Here is a 23,144-nt window from a genome sequence, read left to right as displayed (position 1 = left end):
AATAAATAGATTTTTGAAAACACACATAAATAAATGTTTTCTTTTACCAAAAGGTTTCTGATTCATTATCATATTCTATTAAATATAAGACTAAACATTAGGCTAATGCATATTTCAGAAAACCTAGAGCGATAAAAGTAAACTGACTAGTAAGGGAAACCAGTAATGAGAACTAGTAAGTTAACCCAAACTGTTTCTTTTTCCATTCTATAGAAGTCAAAGAAGTCCATCAACTGTTTACCTATATTCTTCAAACTATCTTCTTTTGTGTTCAGCAGAAAAAGAAATTAATGTAGGTTTGGAACAACATGAGACTGAGTTGGCTAAATGATGACAGAATTTTCATTTTTGGGTGAACTTCCCTTTAAAACCTATGTAAATTGCTACACTTTTAAAAATAAAGCTTTCTTTATTAGCATTGATGGTTCTATACTTTAATATCCATATGATTTTCCATTGCACAAAAGGTTATTTTTAATGGATACAATTTTCTTCCGATTATTAAAATTCAACATCTTTATTATTAAATGAATTTTAATATTAATGCGCAGCGTTCTCAAACAACCAGTAGAGGGCATCCAGTCAATAACTTTACCGGTAAGGAAATGGAAATAACCCCGGAACGTAAACAAGAACTCGCTACTTGTCATTTCCTGTCTGGAATTTTTCACGTTGAAAATGGCAACGCCGAGTAGTGGCACGTCCAGGCGTTTAGTCCAGTATGTCATCGTTCGATCAGACCTGATACACACTTTATCCTGGCCTTTAGGGGCGGTTATAACTCAAGCCTGTCACGCGGCCACTGCAGCTATTCATTTACATTACAGTGACCCTGATACACAGGACTATTTGGCAGAACTGGACAGCATGCACAAAGTGGTGCTGCAGGTTAGTAAGTTACTGCAGTTACAGCACATTCACCATGCGTTTCTGATCATTTAGTATTTTAGCATCTGTATGTAGTGTGGTTTCTAATTATTGTTAAGAATACTTTAAAAGCCATTAACTAGTTTATCATTTTTATATATATATATATATATATATATATATATATATATATATATATATATATATATATTCTTAAAAAAATATTTAGAAAAAAAGTTACCTGGTTGCCTTAAAATTTTGAGTTAATTGAAATTACAATTTTGAGTTAATACAATGAAGTTTTTTTGAGATTTGACAACCTTTGTTAAAATATTAAAAGATTTTGTAAGCATATTGGGTAATTGTGTGTGTTTTATTTCTGATGACGCAGTGAAACATGCCAAATAGTGCTATTTTCATGATTTATCAAATTTTTTATGTGGTTCAGATACAATAATATTTTGAGTTTCTATTTATTAAACAAATTTACTTCATTGTATCAACTTAAATTTTAATTTCAATAAACTCAAAATTAAGGCAACCAGGTTACTTACTTTTTTTAAGTTAAACCAACAAAAAACTTTTTTTTTTACAGTATATATATATATATATATATATATATATATATATATATATATATATATATATATATATATAATTATTATTTTTACTAAGAAAATATTCTCTTTTCCCCCACAGGCTCCAGATGAGGCATCTCTCTCAACTCTTTCCAGTACACTACGTGAAAAAGACATAGCACATAAACTATGGATGGAGCAGCCAGAAAATATCCCCACATGTTTGGCTTTAAAGCCATACCCTAAGGAGACTGTGCAGCCTTTCCTGAAAAAGTTCAAGCTTTTCAAATGAATTTTGCATATACAAATATAAACACAAAGACTGGTCAGAAAGGCATGTGGCAGAATGAACTTGGTAGAAGTATTACCATCTCATCTTTTACTGTCTTTGGACTTTGATCATCCACATATTGTCTCCATATCTGTGTAGCAAAATGCTTCTCATGTTATTGTACCAGTGCAGTGATTGAAAAATATAAAATATTTAATATCTGAAATGGAAACAATGTTTTTTTTTCCCGATTTGGGTAAAGTTAATCTGCAATAATCCTAAATGTTTTTAAAATATACTAATAGTTTTCACCCACTTGGAAGAGGTTTTAAATTGAACAATTTAAAAATTGAAATTAAGACTTGTGTGCTGATGATGATGGGTCAGTAATTTTGGACTGGTTTGTAAGGGTCCATGCAGTCATCAAAAGGTCCAGGAGTCTCCCGCAAAATGTCTGATAAATAGCAGTTTATCTGGAAAGCACCTGCTGTGTACACGCATCTGATAAACACCTTTAAAAAAAAGTCAGTTTTACATGCATACTAAATCATAAACATCTTAATGACGTATTATAAATGTCTGACAGGAACGTCTCGGACACATTGCAGCAACACTCTAAAAATACTTCTTGATATCTGTCTTGATCTTGATATGCTACCTCCCTAAATTCTTTTTTTGTAGAATCAATGGATGTCTGCATATGTTCCAAAGTGTGGTCGTGTGGCAAGATTCTAGAAGAAACGACTCTTTTGAGTCAGTTCTTTTTAATGAACCAAATACAGGTCCTTCTAAAAAAAAATAGCACATTGTAATAAAAGTTCATTATTTTCCATAATAATGATAAAAATTAAACTTTCATATATTTTAGATTCATTGCACACCAACTGAAATATTTCAGGGCTTTTATTGTTTTAATACTGATGATTTTGGCATACAGCTCATGAAAACCCAAAATTCCTGTCTCAAAAAATTAGCATATTTCATCCGACCAATAAAAGAAAAGTGTTATTAATACAAAAAAAGTCAACCTTCAAATAATTATGTTCAGTTATGCACTCAATACTTGGTCGGGAATCCTTTTGCAGAAATGACTGCTTCAATGCGGCGTGGCATGGAGGCGATCAGCCTGTGGCACTGCTGAGGTGTTATGGAGGCCCAGGAGGCTTCGATAGCGGCCGTAAGCTCATCCAGAGTGTTGGGTCTTGCGTCTCTCAACTTTCTCTTCACAATATCCCACAGATTCTCTATGGGGTTCAGGTCAGGAGAGTTGGCAGGCCAATTGAGCACAGTAATACCATGGGCAGTAAACCATTTACCAGTGGGTTTGGCACTGTGAGCAGGTGCCAGGTCGTGCTGAAAAACGAAATCTTCATCTCCACAAAGCTTTTCAGCAGATGGAAGCATGAAGTGCTCCAAAGTCTCTTGATAGCTAGCTGCATTGACCCTGCCCTTGATAAAACACAGTGGACCAACACCAGCAGCTGACATGGCACCCCAGACCATCACTGACTGTGGGTACTTGACACTGGACTTCAGGCATTTTGGCATTTCCTTCTCCCCAGTCTTCCTCCAGACTCTGGCACCTTGATTTCCGAATGACATGCAAAATTAGCTTTCATCCGAAAAAAGTACTTTGGACCACTGAGCAACAGTCCAGTGCTGCTTCTCTGTAGCCCAAAAGTGTCTTGACCTGGGGAATGCGGCACCTGTAGCCCATTTCCTGCACACGCCTGTGCACAGTGGCTCTGGATGTTTCTACTCCAGACTCAGTCCACTGCTTCCGCAGGTCCCCCAAGGTCTGGAATCTTCCTCTTCTCCACAATCTTCCTCAGGGTCCGGTCACCTCTTCTCGTTGTGCTGCGTTTTTGCCACACTTTTTCCTTCCCACAGACTTCCCACTGAGATGCCTTGATACAGCACTCTGGGAACAGCCTATTCGTTCAGAAATTTCTTTCTGTGTCTTACCCTCTCGCTTGAGGGTGTCAATGATGGCCTTCTGGACAGCAGTCAGGTCGGCAGTCTTACCCATGATTGCGGTTTTGAGTAATGAACCAGGCTGGGAGTTTTTAAAAGCCTCAGGAATGTTTTGCAGGTGTTTAAAGTTAATTAGTTGATTCAGATGATTAGGTTAATAGCTCGTTTAGAAAAACTTTTCATGATATGCTAATTTTTTGAGACAGGAATTTTGGGTTTTCATGAGCTGTATGCCAAAATCATCAGTATTAAAACAATAAAAGACCTGAAATATTTCAGTTGGTGTGCAATGAATCTAAAATATATGAACGTTTAATTTTTATCATTACATTATGGAAAATAATGAACTTTATCACAATATGCTAATTTTTTGAGAAGGACCTGTAGTTGTGTAGCGACCAAGCTCAATTCTCGAGCGAAAGACACCTAAGGGCTGGTTCTTTTATGTTAATCAAAAACATACAGTGCAAAATATTTTCCTGAGACAGTTTTTTTGAGTGAACTACAAAGTTACATTACGACAAATTAAGTTTGAATCTCAAACGCGAATGAATCTTAGGAGCCGGTTCTTTTAGTGAATAAAAAACATAAAAGCATGACCAGTGAAGATTTTCGAGTGAAAGACTCGTATGAATCGGTTCATTCTAGTGAATCAAACACTTTTCCAAGTAATCTGACCTCTCTGAATATTGTAAGACTGAATATTCACAATTGTTAATGTGCTATGTTGTCCTAAAGGCCAATTAGACCTGACTGGCTGTTCATATGACAATATAGAGTTTATATCTATATATTGTTATTTATTTATTTTGCATTGCATTTCCAAACACTTCATCCTCAAATGCAAAATAATCATTAAATGGAACTGATTTTAAACAGTTTAAATTCTTTACGATCCCACCCCTAGACATAAAGATGGTACTGGCAGTCCTTTTTTTTAACATGGTGCTTTATTGCAATGTGTTGCATTCTCACATTCATGGATGTTATAGAGATTTGTTAGTCAAAGCATAATTTCCTTCAAGGTATGTATCTTCACCTTGGAAAAGCAACAAAGGGGCCATATGCACGAGGTGTGAGTGAATGTTTCTTGTTTGTCTGAGTGTGTGTGTGTGTGTATGCGTGTGTATGTGTAAATGTATGTGTGTAAACTTCAAATCTCAGTTTGAGCAGCCACATAATTCTATGAAATGGACACGAAAAATAAGACTGATTCAGTAGATGCGAAACACAGTTTTGCAGCCTGCAGGACAATCCTACAGGTGCTGGACCCAGCATGTGACTGATTGTCTACAACGTCCTAAGAAAGGTAGGATTCTCCAGATAAACCTGGATATAGAGAAAACAAAAAACAAAATAAAAACATGACAAAACATGCAGAAGTCTCCCAGATACATCTTCATTCATAATGTCCCACACACAGCTGCAATGATACCTCTTAAGAAAAAAAAAAGTTCACAAGTATTATACAAAACTGGACAAAATGAGTAAAATGTATATATCTATATATATTTGTTTATTTATATTAATTTTACAGGTGAAAAGTGGAACCTTGCCTTTAAAGAACGAGCGCCGTTTCAGTGGAGCTACAAGCACGACTTCCCTTCACCAATACAACTAATATCTGTATATTAATAAGGCAGCACTTACAATATGTGAAAATCTCAGGTAAACAGTAGCTACTGTAGATGATACCATGTAGAGATGACATCTGAATGACGAGGAGAGTGTGTGGTGGTCGATACGTAGGATTCACAACTATGATATGAGGAAATGTAGATTGTACGAGTTTGCATAAATGGTTCTTAGCACTTGGCACCTGAAACGACTCTCAAAGCCTACGACACAGACCGCGGTGAACAGAAAGCGGAGTTAGATGAGGAATGTCTTCAAAAGATAAAGCCAGGTCTAAAAGGACGGGGGCAAAGGGGAGGTGGAGCACCTGAAGAAGATAGGCATAGTTAGATCTACGGTTCTGCAGCAGAAAAACACCCATGTGGCAAAGGCTTCCGCTACCCTGCTCTTTTAAGGGATCCAATGATGAGGGCCCGACAAGCCAAGTTCTTCCTGAAGAACCTGAGATGCCTTTTGATTTTCCCGTGGAAAGCGAAATGGCGTTTCACTTTGCGAAAATACATTCGGAGGGGGTATTCGCTCTTTTTCGCGAACGTATATTCGGATTTTTGACATGGCCTCTTTCCTTGTAGTTCATGTAAAGTGCAAAGCTAGATTGTATTCCTTGCAAGTTCCTGGTACATTTAGGTTTTTAGTAAAAAATTCATGTAAAATACAGCAAAAGTCTTACAAAGGTCAGTATAAGAAAATCCTCATAAACAAGAAAACGTTCATCAAACGGTGAGGAGCAGTCCTCTATGCTGAAAATATGTACAAGAGGCACCTCAAATTTGGTATAAAGAATCCAGCTAAATAAAGTCAAATATCTAAGTATAGTTGCATCAGTATGGTTCTCTCGTTTTTAGCCCGAGTAGCTCAAAACCACTTGTTTTGAACTACAAATGATGTATATCCTTGAGTTAAAAAAAGAAAATCAGGAGATATTTGTTAGCATGCGTCGCTCGCTAGAATACTGCAGTCAAAGCAATAATCCGTTTTGAGTAGCGTCAGTTTTTAAAACCCAAAGCCAAATGCTTTTCATTTAACCTCTAAACGTGCATAGCTAGCGGTTAGAAATCTTCCTGAAAACGGTGACTAAAGTTCCTCCCGAAGAGGCATTTGCATGTTTGGTAAATCAGTAGCAACGGGGGAATGTCTGAAGATAATTCACTTTTGAACATCTTCACAAAAAAAACAATCAAACCAGCTGGGGGGAAGGGAGCGTCTACACAAATTAAAATGGTAGTGTTATAAACATGATGGGACGCCTATTCAGGGGGAAAAAAAAACTTGATGCTACATTTGTCCAATTGCATGAACCTTGCATATGATATGAATCTTTTAGTATCTTGAAGCTTTGGTCATTATTCCGTTTACACATGGCAAAAACTACATCAGGCAGTTGACGAAACCCCACTACAACAAGCCAGTGCTGTTCTCAAACCAAGGTTCCACTTTGTCAGAGCTGTATAAACTTTGACAACAGAGAAATTAAATAATATGGCCTTTTTTTTTTTTAAATTAACCCGTACAAAAGCCAGTCCATGCTGCTTCTCCCTCAGCAAAGTCACATTCAGCAGTCGCTAAACCATTCTCACATATAGAGCAATCTCAACACCCACAGGAAAAGTTGCAGGTATTTATAAAAAAGAAAATAAAAGAAAAAGAAGAAAAGAAAAAAGAAAATCAAAATCAGGACATTTGTCTGTTTTTCCATTTTAAACACCAGATATACAGTATTAATCACACACATACACGCTTTCAGACAGCCATACACATCTAAAAAAACAAAACAAAAAACAAAATGGAAGCAAGTAGTTATTACCACAAACTCGGAGCACTACATTTTGTTGAGTCTGAACAGATACATATTCACATTTATCTGTTATATACACAATACTTTGATAATCCAGGTTCTGAATAGTTCTATTGTACCTTGATGTTGTGTACTGACTGTGAGAGCCGTTATAAACGGGAAAAAAACAACAACAAAAAAAAACATCATTAATAGGCGCTGTTTGCTAGTTTGGTATATTTGGCATAAACACGGTAATGATGAAAGGTAGGGTTCATTAAATGAATCTTATCCACTGCAAAAAACATTTTATCTATACAGGATTGCCTGTTCCCCATAGAGGAGGGCAGAAATTAATCATTACGACATCTGTGTTTTTCCGGTGAGCCGAAAACTGGAAAAAAAACACAGACTTGTATGTTATGTATTTGTCAATTCATCTTGCTTTTTGTAATGTCTATGTACATTTATATATAGCAAAAAGTGGCTCGATTTCAACAGTACATACTGCCGGCTGAATTTCGTAGACGAATGAGGATCTGTTACGAAATTGTACATAATTTCCCCCCGTGAGGACAATCTAAGCTGGTGTAGCGTTGGAGAAAAAGAGCCATTCTTTGTATATAGAGCACACGCACAAAGACACGGCACTTAAACTCCACAAAGTGAGTCACGAACAAAAGAACACTGTTAAAGGAGAATGAAAATACGTGAGAAGGGGACACGGTTGCGCATGCAGCACGATTTCGACGTTGCGCGATTTGTGAAATACTTCGTGCTCACATGGTGAGACATCAATTTCGACCACAGCAAGTCTTTATGTGGGCATGTCAATTCCAAAAAAAAAAGGATTTCTGTTAGTACTTTTCACGCAGCTAGCTTCATTTCAAATGTTTAGGTTTGAATCAAATTGAAATGATTCTTAAGAGTGGATGACTGGTAGGTAAATGAACAAAGGATAATGCTGATGAACAGTGTCTGACTGGGCAACAGTAGTCTCAGGAGCAGTCAAAGAGCTGGAGAACGCGAGAGTGCGAGACGACGCCTCGCTCCTGTGGTTTTCAAGAGCATCCTTGAAACGCTTAACTGTATAATCAAAATCAATGTACAATCTACATTTTCGCACCTGTGTGCGATGCAGCGGAGGGTTTGTAAAAATTACCGGGGTGTTCGATAACCAATCTCTATCGTAAAAATCCGAGTCTCTGACCTTGAGAGCCATGAGACCCCTACGGATGATTACTTTAAAACAGTGAAAAGTGACATTACAGATTTAGCCATTTAAAAAAAAAGAACTGGTGTTATGTCGATGCTTCCGAAACGAGAGTTGCCTGGAATTTGATGATGCTTCGTTTTAAAGGAAATTACAAAGTGTGAGCTTGTCCCAACTTTGTCCATCTGTGCTGTACAATAATACCAACCTGCACAACACATTGCCGCAAACAACACTGATAGGCTGAGTTGACCCTAAGTGGCTCGTAGTCACATCTGCTGGGGGGAGACGAGAATGTGTAGGACATCGTAAAAAAAAAGAAAAAAAAAAGAAAAACAAAAACGGTCTGCTGTTTCAAAACAGTGTTGCCAGGAAAGCCTGATACGCAGACGGATACGCACTACAGAGCAGTCTCCCATCCTGGCGATGCTTGTTCTGAAAGCGACAACAGACCAAAACAAACGCAACAACAGCAACAAACAGAACCGACTAACAAATAAAAAGAGGCGGGAAGTTCCTCCCATCATCAGGCACTGCTGAGGAGAGCCTATCAGTCACAGATCCAGCTGAAACTGAGCGATATACCATGAACATAGCGACACCATGGCAAAAGCCTGCCCCAGTTTCCAATCCGACCAATCCGAGCTCAGCTGCTGCGCCGCTCTCCAAGAAGCACTGCAACGTTGGCCTGACTGACAGGACGTGTAGCCGGCAGAAGCAGCAGGTCCTTTTTTACAGACTTGGCAAATTCTGGAACGTGATCTTTTCTCCTTTTCGGAAACAGGCGTTTAAAAAGGTGACCAGGAATGAGCACTTTGTCGAACGGCTATGAAACCTCACAAGCCTGGGCCCAGACACCGACCCTGCAGATATACTGTATAGAAACCAAAGGTGAAGAATAAAAATCTCTACATGTGGAGACAGTCCTCTGGCAGATGGTTAATGGGCGGCTCACTCGGTCAGGAGCTGCTGGAGGAGGCTCTTCTGCTGAGACTGGGCTGTGGGGGTGCCGCTCGGCCCCTTCTGGGTCCCGATGGGGCCCGACTGGTTAAGGTAGGAGTCGCTGCCCACCAGATTTACCGTGCACTGGACATCAGCAAACACCTGAACCTGCTGTACCTGAGAAACAGGAAAGACTGTCATGTAAGTTCAACTTGAAGTGTAACTTCAAACTTTTTTTTTTAGAAGAAAGAAATTACTTTTATTCAGCGAGCATGCATTAAATTGATGAAAAGTGACAGTAAAAACATTTTTTACAAGATATTTCTATTTCATATTAATGCTGTTCTTTTGAAAAAGGAATCCACACAAATATTAAGGGGATAGTTCACGCAGAAATGAAAATAGGCAGCTACGCCACAGACACTTATGAAACTAATCCATATGAATGGAGCTGTTTAGTCCAAATCTTCTGAAGAGACTCGTTATACATGATGAACAGATTTCATTTAGGCTGGTTGCATAGGCTGTCAACGGAGGGACAGAAAGCTCTCAGATTTCATCAAAGAGATGTTCATTTGTTTTCTAAAGAGAAATGAAAGTCTTACAGGTTTGGAGCGACATGAGGGTAAGTAATTAATGACAGAATTTTCATTATTTGGTAGGCATAACAGGCATTTTCAACATCTATAATTATAATAAATGTTAATCAAACAACAAGTCAGTGTATGAGAATAATTTCTGAGCGTTCATATTACACTGGATTTCTTATTTTCATTTAGTTTAAATTGAAGCACTAAAATAACTAAAACTATAAGCTAATTGCAAAGTTGCTAAAACTTTACAATTTAAAATGAAAACAAAAATCAATCATCATCAATGATACTAAAATAACACTTGTAGCGTAGAATATGAATTCTAATGAATGGGGACGGAAGCATTCAAGTTTCAATAAGAACAAAAACTGTTCAACGGCAGAAAAAAAGGTCATGCAGGGTGAGTATAGCCTGTTCTTTCCAGACTCTGGAACATTTCATTCGTACAGAGAGTCTGGCCACTCTCCATTGACAAGCGTTAACTTCCTTGAAGGGGGATCTCCTGTTTAAGTTTAAAATAATTGGATCTGCCCAGAGCCACTCTGGATCTGCAATAACCAATCGCTTGGTCGTGACGCACGTCATCTCAAACTAGCGCACAACATCAATGTCATCATTCTCAACCACTCCCTGTTCGCTGATTGGACCGGTTAAAATTTGAACCGGTTAAAATCCGCAATCCCAGGCGGAGTACTGAAGGAAAATTGAGTGGAAGTACGTGGGAGGGCGGAGCCAGGCTAGGGTGGGTAAATTAAGGTTTTTCTGAACTATCCCTTTAAAGGTGCACTATGCAACTTTTGTGTCCATTAGAGGTTGCCTATTTAAAACAAAGGTTTAGTTTGATGACGGCAAGTTTGAGCACAGAATCTTGGGAGGCGGTCTTCACCTTACAGACGGTGGAAAATAATTGGTATAGGCAAAAATCAGGTTCATGGATGCGGTTATTAATGTTACTGTAGTATGACGGAGTGTTGAGGGAGCTGAGCAAGGCCACTGGAGATGAAGAACACGCGCCTCGCGAGCAGACGGGACACAGACGTAGGCGCTGTTTCCACTTTTCCGTTCACAAGTATGAGTTAATGTAGCTCTGTTTATTATATTAGATACATTTAAATGTGTTTAAAATGACGTTTTGACGTTACTCTGTACATTCACTCGGCGGCTGCTGTGACACTTGTTCACACTGCTAAGAGTAAACCGTTTCTGCCAAATAAAACCGGAAACCGAGGGTAACGCAGATATGATGCAATTGACAGTCGACTCCCTCAGACGTCCTGGCTCCTTGGATAAAATAGCAATTTTATCACAATTTACAAATAGTTGGAAACCTATGGAATATTGTAAATACTCAACTGAACAAAATATATAACACAGACCTTTGGACAGTTTACTGCCAAAATACTATAGTGCACCTTTAAGTCATCTAAATACATAACATATTGACCATCTTACCTGATCGTTACACATTGAAGTAACACTGCCAAGGTTATTGTTGCCCATACCGACAGATGATCCAATAGGAGGTAGAGTGCTCACCGCTCCTGACCCTCCAGCCATTGACACGGTGATGCTCATGTTGTTATAAACGCCTTGCTGCCCAAAGCTCTGAGAGACAGGCTGTCCTGCCTGGTTATACATGCTGAACACATAACAAAATGAAAGGGTTTAAATGAATATTAAGATACCTAAATTGCATATTTTTTGGTGATCAGTATCAAACACCCTACCTGTTGTTGCCAATGGCCCCTTGCTGCCAGTTCTTTATGTCAGGGGACTGATAACCAGGTGGAGGCTGCGCTTGCTGGAGCAGAGGACTCTGAGAGGTGGAGTTCTGAGGTGAAAGCAAGGGGCTGGTTGGACTCAGCTCAGGAGCAAAGGATGGATCTGCTTGCTGGATCATGCCTGTGAGAGACACAGTTGTACATTGGTTCTTTAAGACATGACAAAAGCATGTGTTAATGTATTTTAGTATCATTGAGAGACTATTATATGTTTTTGAACGTTTTAGTTAATATTTTCTAATTTCACTAGAATTTTATTTTCAATTGAGTTATTTTAGTACATCAAGTAAACTAAATGAAAATAAGAAATGCTCCTTTTGCAACTATCTTAAATAAAATGTGTACTTTTTAAATATTTTAATTTATTACAATTTTATTTTATTTGAAGCATAAAATTATTTTAGTTTCAAGCCATGTTTCAACCAAAATTACCAGGAACAGCTCGAACCTCGTCGTATTTTTAAAACTTCATTGTTGATTTGAATTGCAAACAACTTTTACTGCACGCACCACAACAGACTTTTAAAAGTGGTGGTTGAAATAAAATCAGTCAACCAATGCTGCGTGAACTCAGCATGTCCGGTGCCCAAGTCCCACCTAAGGTAGTAGTTTAAAAAAACTTTCTGAGCGGGACATTTTAACCCGGAACTTGTTTTAGACCCTGGTCCCTGCAGTCAAAACACAGCAAATACCACCCAAAAGTCCCTAGCTCCTGTGGAAAGTTCCTGAGATGGAAATATTAACTATAATAACCCCTGCTGATGTTAAATTAGTAGCTTACAAATGAGACGTACCAGGCCCCCCAAATTGCTGGAAAAGCCCCTGCTGAACAGGAGTGTTCACAGGCCCCCCAAATTGCCCTTGAATGCCTCCTATAATTCCTTGGTTTCCCATACCCCCCCTGGTAGGCAGCTTGGGATCCAGAGGTCCTCCCATGGGGTTAAAATGGCTCGGGGAGGTAGGGGTGTTCCCAGGAACGGCATTGTAGCCTGGAGGAAAGCCAAACTGCTGTTGTTGTGGCGGCTGTTGCTGCTGGGGACCCTTAGGAACTCGCTGAGCCCCCAGAGGCCCTGTGTTCATTCCCTGCCTCATCAGCATGACCTTCTGCTGCAGAAGCTGTCGCTGGCGGTGCTGGAAACTGTAAAGCTCCCGTTGCCGTTGCGCCATCATCTGAGCATTGAGTGGAGGCTGTGAGAGAGAGACGGAGCTTTTAGTTTTAGTCACTTACAGACAAAATAGCGATTGTAAAAGGGAAAGGGTAAAAATACACATATGCATCAATTTGACAACTAAAACGGAATAAACTGATTATGGAATGCACTGGTCACTGTAATTATATTCCATTACTTCTTTAGTGCATGTCTACATTAATAATATAATACAAAATCTATATGAATATCCCACAATGGTGCAGTTAGTGTTACTACAGTAAATCCATGGTAAATGATGGCGATTGGTAGACCTTCAATTACTCCGATTGGTAGTAATCTGACTGTATCATTGCACACAGCGTTTCTCCTGTTTGTCAGTGTTGTTTCATCTGGTTTAAAGGTGCACCATGTAGGACTTTTGGAGTACAATATCCCAGATGTTTCCAACTATTTGTAAATTGTAAGAAAATTGCTATTTTAACCAAGGAGCCGGGACGTCTGAGGGAGTCGACTGTCAATTGCATCATATCTGCCTTACCCCTCATTTTCCGGTTTTATTTGGCAGAAACACTTATTTAGCACTGTGCAACACGAGTCATAGCAGCCGCTGAGCGAACGCACAGAGTAATGTCATAAAATCATTTTTATGATATGATAAACAGAGCTGCGTTAACTCATACTCATGACCGGAAAAGCGGAAATGGCGCCGGCGACTGTGTCCCGTCATAATAAAAGTCCTGCTGCTCAGCTCCTCAACACTCGGTCCTGCTCTGCTTCATACTACAGTAACGTTCATAACCGCATCCATGAACATGATTTCTATTCTAATTCTTTTCCACCGGCTGTGAGGTGAAGACCACGTCCCAAGATTCTTCGCTTTAACTTTTCGTCATCAAACTACGCCTGTGTTTTGAATAGGCGCCCTCTAGCGGGTGGAAAAGTTGCATAGTGTTGCTTTAAACTAGTTTAAGTCAGCAAGATATTTGTGTTCAAGCACTTCTCACAATGCTGTTTGGTGGTCAAGTAAACACACAGGACTCTAGTAAAATAGTCAACAATTAATCTGCTTTAGTAAGTTTTGTGCCGCTTTTAGTGCATAAACATTTGATTGAACATTTATTAAACTCTTGTTACCATTTTATTGTTGAAAATTATATTCTGATAATCTGTAAACATTTTATAAATGGCTTTAATAATTTGTCTCAGTGCACGCAACACTAACCTGAGAGGGCATCTGAGGCTGCTGCATGCCCTGACGCATCCCCATGGCAACGTGCCCCCCCTGTGGGAACTGGCCCATGGCTGCAAGCCTGTTCTGGAGCTGATGGAGAGAGGAGATAGATCACCACTAAACAAGAGCAACTAATCACGCGTTCGCTCAGCAGCTGCACTCGACAAAAGAATAGGTTAGTTCCACAGCATGTTATTTAAAAGAGCGAAATCAAAAGTATTCATTAGATTTGTTACACAGTGCAACAAAATCCAAGAGGAGGGATTTAGACATTGTGCGTTCACATTTATTATTACACAATGAGGTGAAAGCTGGAGATCTACCTGCTGTGGGCCCTGCAAACGTTGCTGGAGCTGGAGTCTCAGCTGGTTGGGAGGTAGCCGCAGCTGGTTGGGAACACCAGGAGCTCGGTTCATGCCGGGCCGCACTGTTATGCCCACGTTGCCTGGAAATGCCATCCGAGGGGCCCCGAAACTCATGCCCTGTGCTGTGCCCATCTCAGCAGGGAATTGTGAGGGTGAGGTTGGGAACTGAGAGGGGTAGCTGGGCAGCTTGGGGTCCATGGGTACAGGTGTTGGGGGCTGGGACTGAGGAAAAGTCTGGGTGACGGGTTCGAGGCATCCACTCTGTAGGCGACACAGTAGAACCAGCCGAACTTAGACACATTGTTCTTATTAGGGTAAAATGTATGTGAAGATTGTTTTTTCTTGTAATACTAACTTGAACAATCTTGTCGATGCCCAGAGCTCGGTCCAGCTCAGCAAGCTCGCTCTCATCAGTGCGGCTCAAGAAAGTGACCAGCTGCTCCAGCAGGGCCTTCTCATCGTTACGGCCCTCAGGAGTGTTGGGCGGACAGAGCATCTCATCCAGCGGACACGGAACGCACTGCCTGCGTAGTGCAGAGAAGAAACAAGATGGTCTATGATTCTGAAGGCAGCTGACAGTTCTATCTCATGTTAGCTGATCTGGCAAGTAAATAGAATTATGGTGAAAGTGCATATTTTCTTCCCTGCGACTTATGGACTACAGTATTACAGTTGTAATTGTAACTGGAAATATAAATATTTCTTTTGATTCTTGAGAGATACGACAACATTTAACCTACCAAAAGTTTTTAAAATTGATATTAATCAGAGATGATTTACTAGAATGTTTTTAACACAAAATGCAAAATGCAAATGAGAAGATCCAATGTGGCAACACAATTTTTTGTGTTATTGACACACACAAAAAAGATTAATTTATTTAATATTCTGTCACAACATATTCATTTATTATTTATTATTCATTATTTTTGTCAATTTTACTTTGGCTTAAATGGAATCTAACTTGAGCTGATGAAAATGTTTTGGTTGACGTGAATGTGCAAAACTAATAAAATATTCAAACATCAACAATATTCGACAAAAATATGTGAAAACTGACCTTGTTGTAAAAACCTGAGTCTCTGAAATAACATTATGTGTACACTTTTATTTTAATAAAATTTTGTGAATTCTTCAAATTTCTTCAATATTTTTAAATTAAAATTATATTTTAGTATTGGGATGATGTGCATTTTCATTGGTTCTCATTGTCACTTACAAAATAAAATAAAAAATGGTCAAAATATTTTTTTATCAGCCAAAAATCAAATTTGTGATCAGATATTCAAACGCTATGCTCAGGATTAAATATGCTACTACTTAAATGTTTGGAGTCAATTAGAAAGAAGAAATGTATACTTTATATAATATAAATATTTATATTGATTCTTATTTATATTGAAAAGACAGCTACTGTATACTATAATATTAAATTTATTTTGTCAACTGTAAGTCTCAATTCATTCTTACAGATGAATGTTAAAATTAGAAAATATTCATTATAAATATCTGATACGAGAATGCACATTATTTTTGTATCTGACAGTGAAAATTAAAAATGGACAGAAGTAGGCTGCAATAAAATATAAATAAATAATAATTTCATATTATAATAATATATATTGGTTATCTTTTTTCAGGTCTGTAGCCTGATAATCATCAAGAATCATTGTACCTCACACTGAAGAAGGCCTGAGAGGCAAAAAGTTTGTTTTTCCTCTGTGCATCAAATAAAATAAAGTTTTTGAATTTTGAGTGCAAATCACAACGGAATCTCATTCATAAACACTCACTCTTGAGGAGAGGACAGAGGGGCCTGTGTCTGGCCGCCCAAGCTACTGTCAAAGGTCATTGGTTCAACCAGGGACAAGGGCTGGAACTGCTGAGAATCAGGAAGCTCCAGCTTGGCCAGACCTGAATCAAAATAGACGGTAACATTTCGTTAAAAGCCTTATTAAAACTTTGTTTCTGTTTTAAATGGCTATAGCACATTCGATTCTGTACCTGTGGTGGTGTTGTAAGAGTTGAGGCTGGTTGGACTGGCAAAGGGGCTACTGCTCTCCTTTGAGGGCTGAAACGGGTCTGTCTGCCCAAGATCCGGCACCTGACCCTGGTTTGGTGTAGAGGGGTCACAGAACTCAAAAGAGGACTGATTCGAGAGATTTGATCCATCAGGGAATGCTAAAGTGAGAAGTGGATGAGTAGAAAAGTAGTTATTTTGGAATTATGAATTTTATAATTACTCTGGTGGAACGGGCCCCACCTTGGCTTGATGTTCCTGGGGACTCTCTCTTCACATTCACCCCGATGGAAAGGTTGTCCTCACTGGGCTGGACGAGCACTGGCTCTTCTATAGATTTACCTCCCACAGAGCTTCTCAGAGTGGGCAAGAGCTGGTTCAAAGTGTCCAGATCAGTACTGGGAAACTGCTTCTCATGTAAACAGACACAGTGGTGGAGTGGAAATGAGAGCAAAGGTCATCAACATCAAAAGGCACACCATAGCACAAAGAAAGGCCATAACAGAAGGAACTCAGCAAGAATGAGGCTTACAAAATGTATCACTAATATGGTGGCAGAGGCTTAAATCAGCTAAATATTTTCATAAGGAACAGTCATTTCCTGTGCCAGGGATGATGCGATAAGGCTTCAACTTAATGCAAATGAGAAGACGCAATGTGGCAACACAATTTTTTGAGACAAAAAAATTCATTTAACATTCCATCACAACATAATTCATTTATTTTTGTCAATTTTAATTTGGCTTAAATGGAATCTAACTTGAGCTGATGAAAATGTTTTGGTTGACGTGAATGTGCAAAACGAATCAAATATTCAAACATTTAAAATATTTAAACATCAACAATATTAGACAAAAATATGTGAAAACTGACCTTGTTGTAAAAACCTATTTGTCTCTGAAATAACATTGTTACGCTTTTATTGTAATACAACTTCGTGAATTCTTTAAGCTTTCTTCAATATTTTTTAATTAAAATGACATTTTAGTATTGTGATGATGTGCATTTTTACTCATTCTCATTGTCACTTAAAAAATGAAATCATTTTTATTTATTTTTTATCAGCCAAAGTTTTGTGATCAGATATTCAAAAGCTATGCTCAGGATTAAATATGCAAAAACTTAAATGTTTGGAGTCAATTATAAAAAAGAAATGTATACTTTATATACATTTACATGTTTACAATATACGTTTATTTATAATTATATCTATATTTAAAAATAAATACTTTTATTTAGCAAGGACACATTAAATTGATCAAAAGTGACAGTAAATATATTTATAATGCTAAAAAAGTTGTTTATTTCAAATAAACGCTGTTTCTTTTAAACTTTCTGTTCATCAAAGAATCCTTTAAAAATGTATCAGGGTTTCCACAGGGTTTTCAACATTTATGATAATAAGAAATATTACTTGAGCACCAAAATTATCATATTAGAATTATTTCTGAAGGATCATGTAACACTGGATCCACTGAAAATTAGATGGGTGCTAAATTCAGTTTTACAGCAAAAGGAATAAATTATCATTTAAATTATCAATTAAAATAGAAAACAGTTATTTTTAAAAAGTGTAATACAACTTCATGTTATTAATTTAATGTATTTATCAAATAAATTCCGACCCTGGTGTACAAATATGGAATAAATCAGGGAGTAAATACCGGGCTAGGCTTGTCACTGGATTGAGGCGAGCAAGCAATTGCAGACACGTTGGTGACTGCAGCAGCAGCACAGGGTGCGTTCTGTCTGCTCCCTTTCTTTTCTGTCTTCACCTTAACCGTCTGGAGGCTGAGGGCGGCCGGAGGCGGCAAGTCCTCCAGGTCCTTTTCATCCGTATCCAGCAGGAAACGTAGCAGCTGGTGGTCCTGGGGTTCCTTCCCGAGCCCCCGGGCTACCAAGGCAGCATTGGGACTTGTCGGAGGCTCCTTCTTGATGTCGGGCTCCTTACCCGCATCTGCAGGGCTGCTGTCTTGGAGCAGGCGGTGCAGAATCTTATGGCGCTCTGTCAGGCTGCTGTGAGAGCCTGGGCATTGGGACATGGGTGAGGGACGGGGTTGAGAGTCGTGTTCTGGGGCACCCGCATCGGGGTTGCCGTCCAAGAGCTGGTTGAGTTTGGGGTTGCCCACAGTCTTAGGCTCATCAGCGGATGCTTCCGGCGGTTTGGCCGGTGGCTGACGTGCCGGGGAGCTGCTGGGGGTTTGAGTCTGTCTGGGAGGCAGGGGAGAGGGGAGAGAGAAACTGACACCATCACCGCCAGACTGCTGCCTGGTCAGTCCGCCAGCGGGCGAGTGGATGCCGGGCGCGGAGGGGGAAAAAGGATGGCCAGGCACCCGTGGGCTGCTGGCTAGGCCCGGGCTGCCCCGTGGAGGTCGGGGCGACATGAATGAGGTAGGGGTGGATGTGAGAGGGCTGCCTAGTGGAGAGGGGCTGCTGACCTGCTGGGAGGGCCCAACGCGGCTGGGCGTCAGGTAGCCTGTTGGAGTGGGTGTGGGGGGTCCAGGAGTGGCACAGGTGCCATTGCTGTTGTTGAGATGGAGGCTGAGGTCACTGGAGGGCTGTAGGGCAGGTGAACGGGAGGATGGGGCAGCAGGAGATGTAAGGCTGGGGGTAGTGTTTTCCTGAGAGCTAGCAGTGTTGTGTTCCCTAAAACATACGTTCAAATAAAAAAAGTAAGATCCAATACTCATGTTTATATAAATGCATGGAACATTCTCTGTGATGTTTACTGCGAGAGGATAGCTACCTGTCTATAGTGTGAATGCCCATGATGAAGGGCTGTACATCTGGGTTTTGGGGGCAGCAAAATTTGCAGCGTGTCTGTGCACTGAGGGACGTCCCATCACTGAGTGTGAAATGGTAGAGAGGACTGATGGCCGTGCCGTGGGCCATCACTGTCAACACACACAGATTAAATCCATCAGAGTTTCTACAAAATATTAAGCAGCACAACCATTTTCAAAATTGTTAATAAGAGATGTTGATTGAGCACCGAGTCAGCATTGTTACAGTTGTAAATTGTTAATATATTCCACTATATTACTGGTTTTAGAATTTTAGACTTTACATCTATTTTTCTTTTAATAAACTTCTTTTTGCATTGATTGGAGGAAAGCATTAGACATGAATCAGAATAACATGTTTCAATAAAAATATTGAATATTCAATAAATAAAGAAAATAAAACAGCTTTTTCTTGCAAATCAAAACAGATTTTTCTGGCTGCTCAGTTAAAGGGGTGATCAACTTTCCCTTGAGCTTTCGATAAATAAAACGTCATGGTAATAAGAATATCCTGTGAGTTTTAGAGATGAAAACTTCACTGTTTATTTAAAGAAAAGCTTTTATAGACACCAGGCCCAGAAAACGATCGTGTTCGCATCTTAACGTCATCTGTTCTGAAACACCGCTTCTACAGAATAATAAGCACCGCCCACTGACTCAAGGAGCCGTGCGGATCATGCTAGACAGCAGCAATAAACATGCCAAAGAAGATAGCAAGATATTGCGCTATTCCTTGTTGTGGACGAACACAGTCACTGCATAAGCTTCCTTCGGATCCTAATATTAGGAATGTGATACTTCTTCTTTTTTTTTATGAAGTTCCAGCTGACGTGGGGAAGACATGTACGCGTGTTCGCTTCATTTCACTACGGAATCGTTTGTAAACAAGTCTCAGGTGAAGCTCAGACATATTGAGATTAAAACACAATGTTGTGCCTTCTATGTTGGATCCGACAGGAATAGTGCAACACACTTATGTGAGTAAAATGTCTTTTTTATATGTAATAGTAGTCCCAGGCTGTGTTTTCCAGACGTGTGTGTGTGTGTGTGTGTGTGTGTGTGTGTGTGTGTGTGTGTGTGTGTGTGTGTGTGTGTGTGTGTGTGTGTGTGTGTGTGTTCCACCGGCTGGACGGGTAAAGTAATACAAAAATAATATTCCAATCAATCGTGGGTGGATGACAAATAAATAATTGTGTTTGTTTGATAAAGACATTTAGGAGCCCTGTAATCGAGAGACTCATTCCGGTTTCCGCTTTTAAAAACAATCCCTCCCTCATGTGAACTGAACTGACAGGGGAGCTGAAGCTCATTAAATATGCAAATCTTCTCCAATCCAAGACGTGGATGTTTACTTCTAAGCCTTCAATGCGACATGCCCATCAAAATCCAGCGTTCAGGAGAGAGCCTCAAAACCAGTGTAGAAAATAGACTATTACTTATTAGTTATGATGTTTTTGAATGTAAAAACTGTTTAAAAAAATAAAAAAAGATCTTTAAATGAAGAAATAACCCACAGATTGATTAATTATCAAAATAATTTTTAGTAGCAGTCATAGTGGGGAAAGAACATTTTAAAAAGCAATGAGGAAATAAGATCAAAAGTTATCAAGCTATAAATAAAAATCTGAGTGTAAATCATCAAATACATCATAAACAGTGGTTCTCTAGGTAAAGAAAGACAAGGTCAAATCATCGCTGCTTTAAAACGTCAAGTACTACTCAAAATAGCTAGTATGGAGGTGAAGTGCTCACCCTCATGAAGCAAGTAAAGTGCTCACCCTCATGAAGCAGCTTCTTGGCATGGGAGGGCTCGTTGCCCTGAGGCTGGAAGAAAGCGTAGATGCACTTCCTGACCAGATCCTCCCAACCTGGTCGGCCTGTGGCCCTCAGAGCACTCGTCTCAATAGAGATGATTTTCCCTGCACACACACACACCCAGAGAGAAAGATCATTAGATTCTGTCAACAGGACTAGAAGTTCAAGAGAAGGAAGCTTTTCACATTGCAGTTTTAACAACAAACAGTTTTGCGCTTCCTTGTGCAAGAATAGAAAAAGCACAGTTTCAGTTTCAGTCTACATGTTTGTTATACTTCTCCTGCATGTTTGTTATTCTTCTCCTGAACCAAACTAAGCACGACTTTTGAGGAACAAAGACACATCTGTATTTACACAGGAATGACAATCACAGGAAACACATGAGCTCAATGTACCTGTCACTTACGTGATGTTCAGAAAAATATCTATTAAAAAAATTGAGCGCAATGAAATGGAAGGTGATGTCTGGTGATTAAAGGGGTCATATGATGCTTTTTAATGTTTTCCTTTTCCGAATGTAATTTATCTGTTTGTGCATGTATATGATCTGCAAAAAACTCAGTGATCTTACAAAACTCAGTCTCCCACAAAGAGCTTTATTATATCAAACAGAGAACACTGATCCAGACCTGCCTAAAATGCCTTGATCGAAGTCAAGATATTACATCCACAAACATCCAGGTCAAAATGTGAAATATAAGCATAATGGCGCCAAAGCAATACACAGAGAAAGATGGTGGGTTTCGGTGAAGTGTTGTCCTCATGTCGCGGAGATGATGTGTGCTTTGATGTGTAAGGAAAAACGCTTTTGCTTCAAAGAGAAATTAATATTTTTTTCTGCTCAAGTTGTACTTGCAAAGTTAGTTTTAACCAATCATCCATATTTTTTAAAAGATCCGACTCAAACTGATATGGTAAAACATTTTACAAATTTGTCAACAATGTTTACAAATTCTTTAGAAGCTGAAGCTTTACAAGCTTTACAAGGTGCGTTACATTTCCAACACACTTTTGAGGTGCTTGTCCAATCACAACGCACTGGGTCAGCTGACCAATCAGGAAAAAGGGGCTTTATAGAAATTAGCGTGTTTTAGATAGACAGGGAATAGAGGAGCTACAATAATGTACAATATGTGACAAAATGTTATTTTAATCAATAGTTTAGTCTTTGGTTTATCTTATGATAATATTTTATGAAAATAGACGTGTGTGCGCACTTGTTTATATTACATTGTGAAATGTCCTCACAATGTAATATAAACCTGAAATCACCTACATTGTGGGGGCAAGCCAGCGTTCCCTAGTCTAATCTAGCGGCAGCAAATTTAATCTGCCCGCGAGTGTCGTCTAGCAACTCTCAATACCCTTCTGAGCTGTAATCCCCTAACTCTTGCCGGGCCAATCACATCGTGTATAGAGTCGGTGGGCGGGGCCATAATGACGATGGCCGAGTTGCGTTTGCGTGCTTCTAGTAAACACAGAAACTGGCGAACGGTGGTCTTTCGAATCAGCTTTGACCGCGACTCTGGAAGACTTGGAGTTAAAGGGTCATGAAACCCCAAAACACTTTTTTTGAGATGTAAACAGATATGTATAGGCTGCACATCATTGAAAACACTAAGGGTACTCATTAATGGTATTCATATGTGAAAATAGTTATTTTAGCATTTTTCAGAGCGATTTCTGTCTTCCGGTTTGAAAAGCTTAGTCGGAGCAACGTCACAAATGCTGACGTCAGCTCGGGCTTTTCGGCCCAAGTATGGGCTGCTGGGCACATGCTGACGTCGACCGCTCAGAGCGATTCTCGATATATATTCATGACATAAAGCTCATTCAGTCCAATCCCTGCGCTGTAGTATGCATACAAGATAATTTACTTTAATATGCATGAGACAGTCCCTTCTGTCAGGCTCATCATCTTCCATCATTATTGTAGAGATATGGTGGGGAAGTTTTGGAAGCAGCGTGCGGAAAAGTCACGGAGGAAAGCTAGGCGTTGTGCTGATACGAAGTAACGTAAGGGCGCCGAGCGAGCTGTAAGCGGGCGCAGTCTGTGGAAGCATTTGCTACAAAGGCTCGGTAAAGTAAAATTCACCTGAGGAATCGCACGCCGAACCTGCAAGCGTTGACTATCTAATTTATGTCAGGAGT

General features: G+C 39.5%; 2 protein-coding genes across 4 annotated transcripts in view; one reads left to right on the top strand and one right to left on the bottom strand.

Annotated features, from left to right (window-relative positions):
- Positions 1-640: 640 nt before the first annotated feature.
- On the top strand, positions 641-1,942 carry ptrhd1 (peptidyl-tRNA hydrolase domain containing 1). Its single transcript, XM_067418646.1, has 2 exons — positions 641-888; positions 1,567-1,942. Exons 1-2 carry the CDS (start codon positions 679-681, stop codon positions 1,735-1,737), a joined length of 381 nt encoding a protein of 126 aa, XP_067274747.1. The 5' UTR covers positions 641-678; the 3' UTR covers positions 1,738-1,942.
- A 2,687-nt stretch (positions 1,943-4,629) lies between these two features.
- The window catches only part of ncoa1 (nuclear receptor coactivator 1), a 75,110-nt gene continuing 56,595 nt past the window's right edge, over positions 4,630-23,144 (bottom strand). For all 3 annotated transcript variants that reach the window (XM_067417848.1, XM_067417850.1, XM_067417849.1), the window contains 13 exons: positions 20,957-21,097; positions 19,142-19,289; positions 18,060-19,041; positions 16,639-16,804; positions 16,380-16,556; positions 16,169-16,289; positions 14,731-14,899; positions 14,334-14,636; positions 14,002-14,100; positions 12,423-12,816; positions 11,575-11,749; positions 11,300-11,486; positions 4,630-9,431 (listed from right to left, as the gene is read on the bottom strand). In XM_067417848.1, the coding sequence (XP_067273949.1) occupies positions 9,264-9,431; positions 11,300-11,486; positions 11,575-11,749; positions 12,423-12,816; positions 14,002-14,100; positions 14,334-14,636; positions 14,731-14,899; positions 16,169-16,289; positions 16,380-16,556; positions 16,639-16,804; positions 18,060-19,041; positions 19,142-19,289; positions 20,957-21,097 (3,230 nt within the window). In that variant the 3' untranslated portion in view covers positions 4,630-9,263. The remainder of the gene's footprint in view (positions 9,432-11,299; positions 11,487-11,574; positions 11,750-12,422; positions 12,817-14,001; positions 14,101-14,333; positions 14,637-14,730; positions 14,900-16,168; positions 16,290-16,379; positions 16,557-16,638; positions 16,805-18,059; positions 19,042-19,141; positions 19,290-20,956; positions 21,098-23,144) is intronic.

The sequence above is a fragment of the Pseudorasbora parva genome, chromosome 15, assembly GCF_024679245.1.
Source record: "Pseudorasbora parva isolate DD20220531a chromosome 15, ASM2467924v1, whole genome shotgun sequence".
In the NCBI taxonomy this organism is placed as follows: Eukaryota; Metazoa; Chordata; class Actinopteri; order Cypriniformes; family Gobionidae; genus Pseudorasbora; species Pseudorasbora parva.
The sequence above is the reverse complement of the archived record's forward strand: the minus strand, read 5'-3'. Positions and strand labels throughout refer to the sequence as shown.

Excerpts from the sequence above, each read along its gene's own strand:
- ptrhd1 (XM_067418646.1), top strand. The coding sequence starts at position 679 with ATGGCAACGCCGAGTAGTGGCACGTCCAGGCGTTTAGTCCAGTATGTC. Across the intron at positions 889-1,566 it reads TGCACAAAGTGGTGCTGCAG|GCTCCAGATGAGGCATCTCT; the intron begins GTTAGTAAGTTA and ends TTTCCCCCACAG.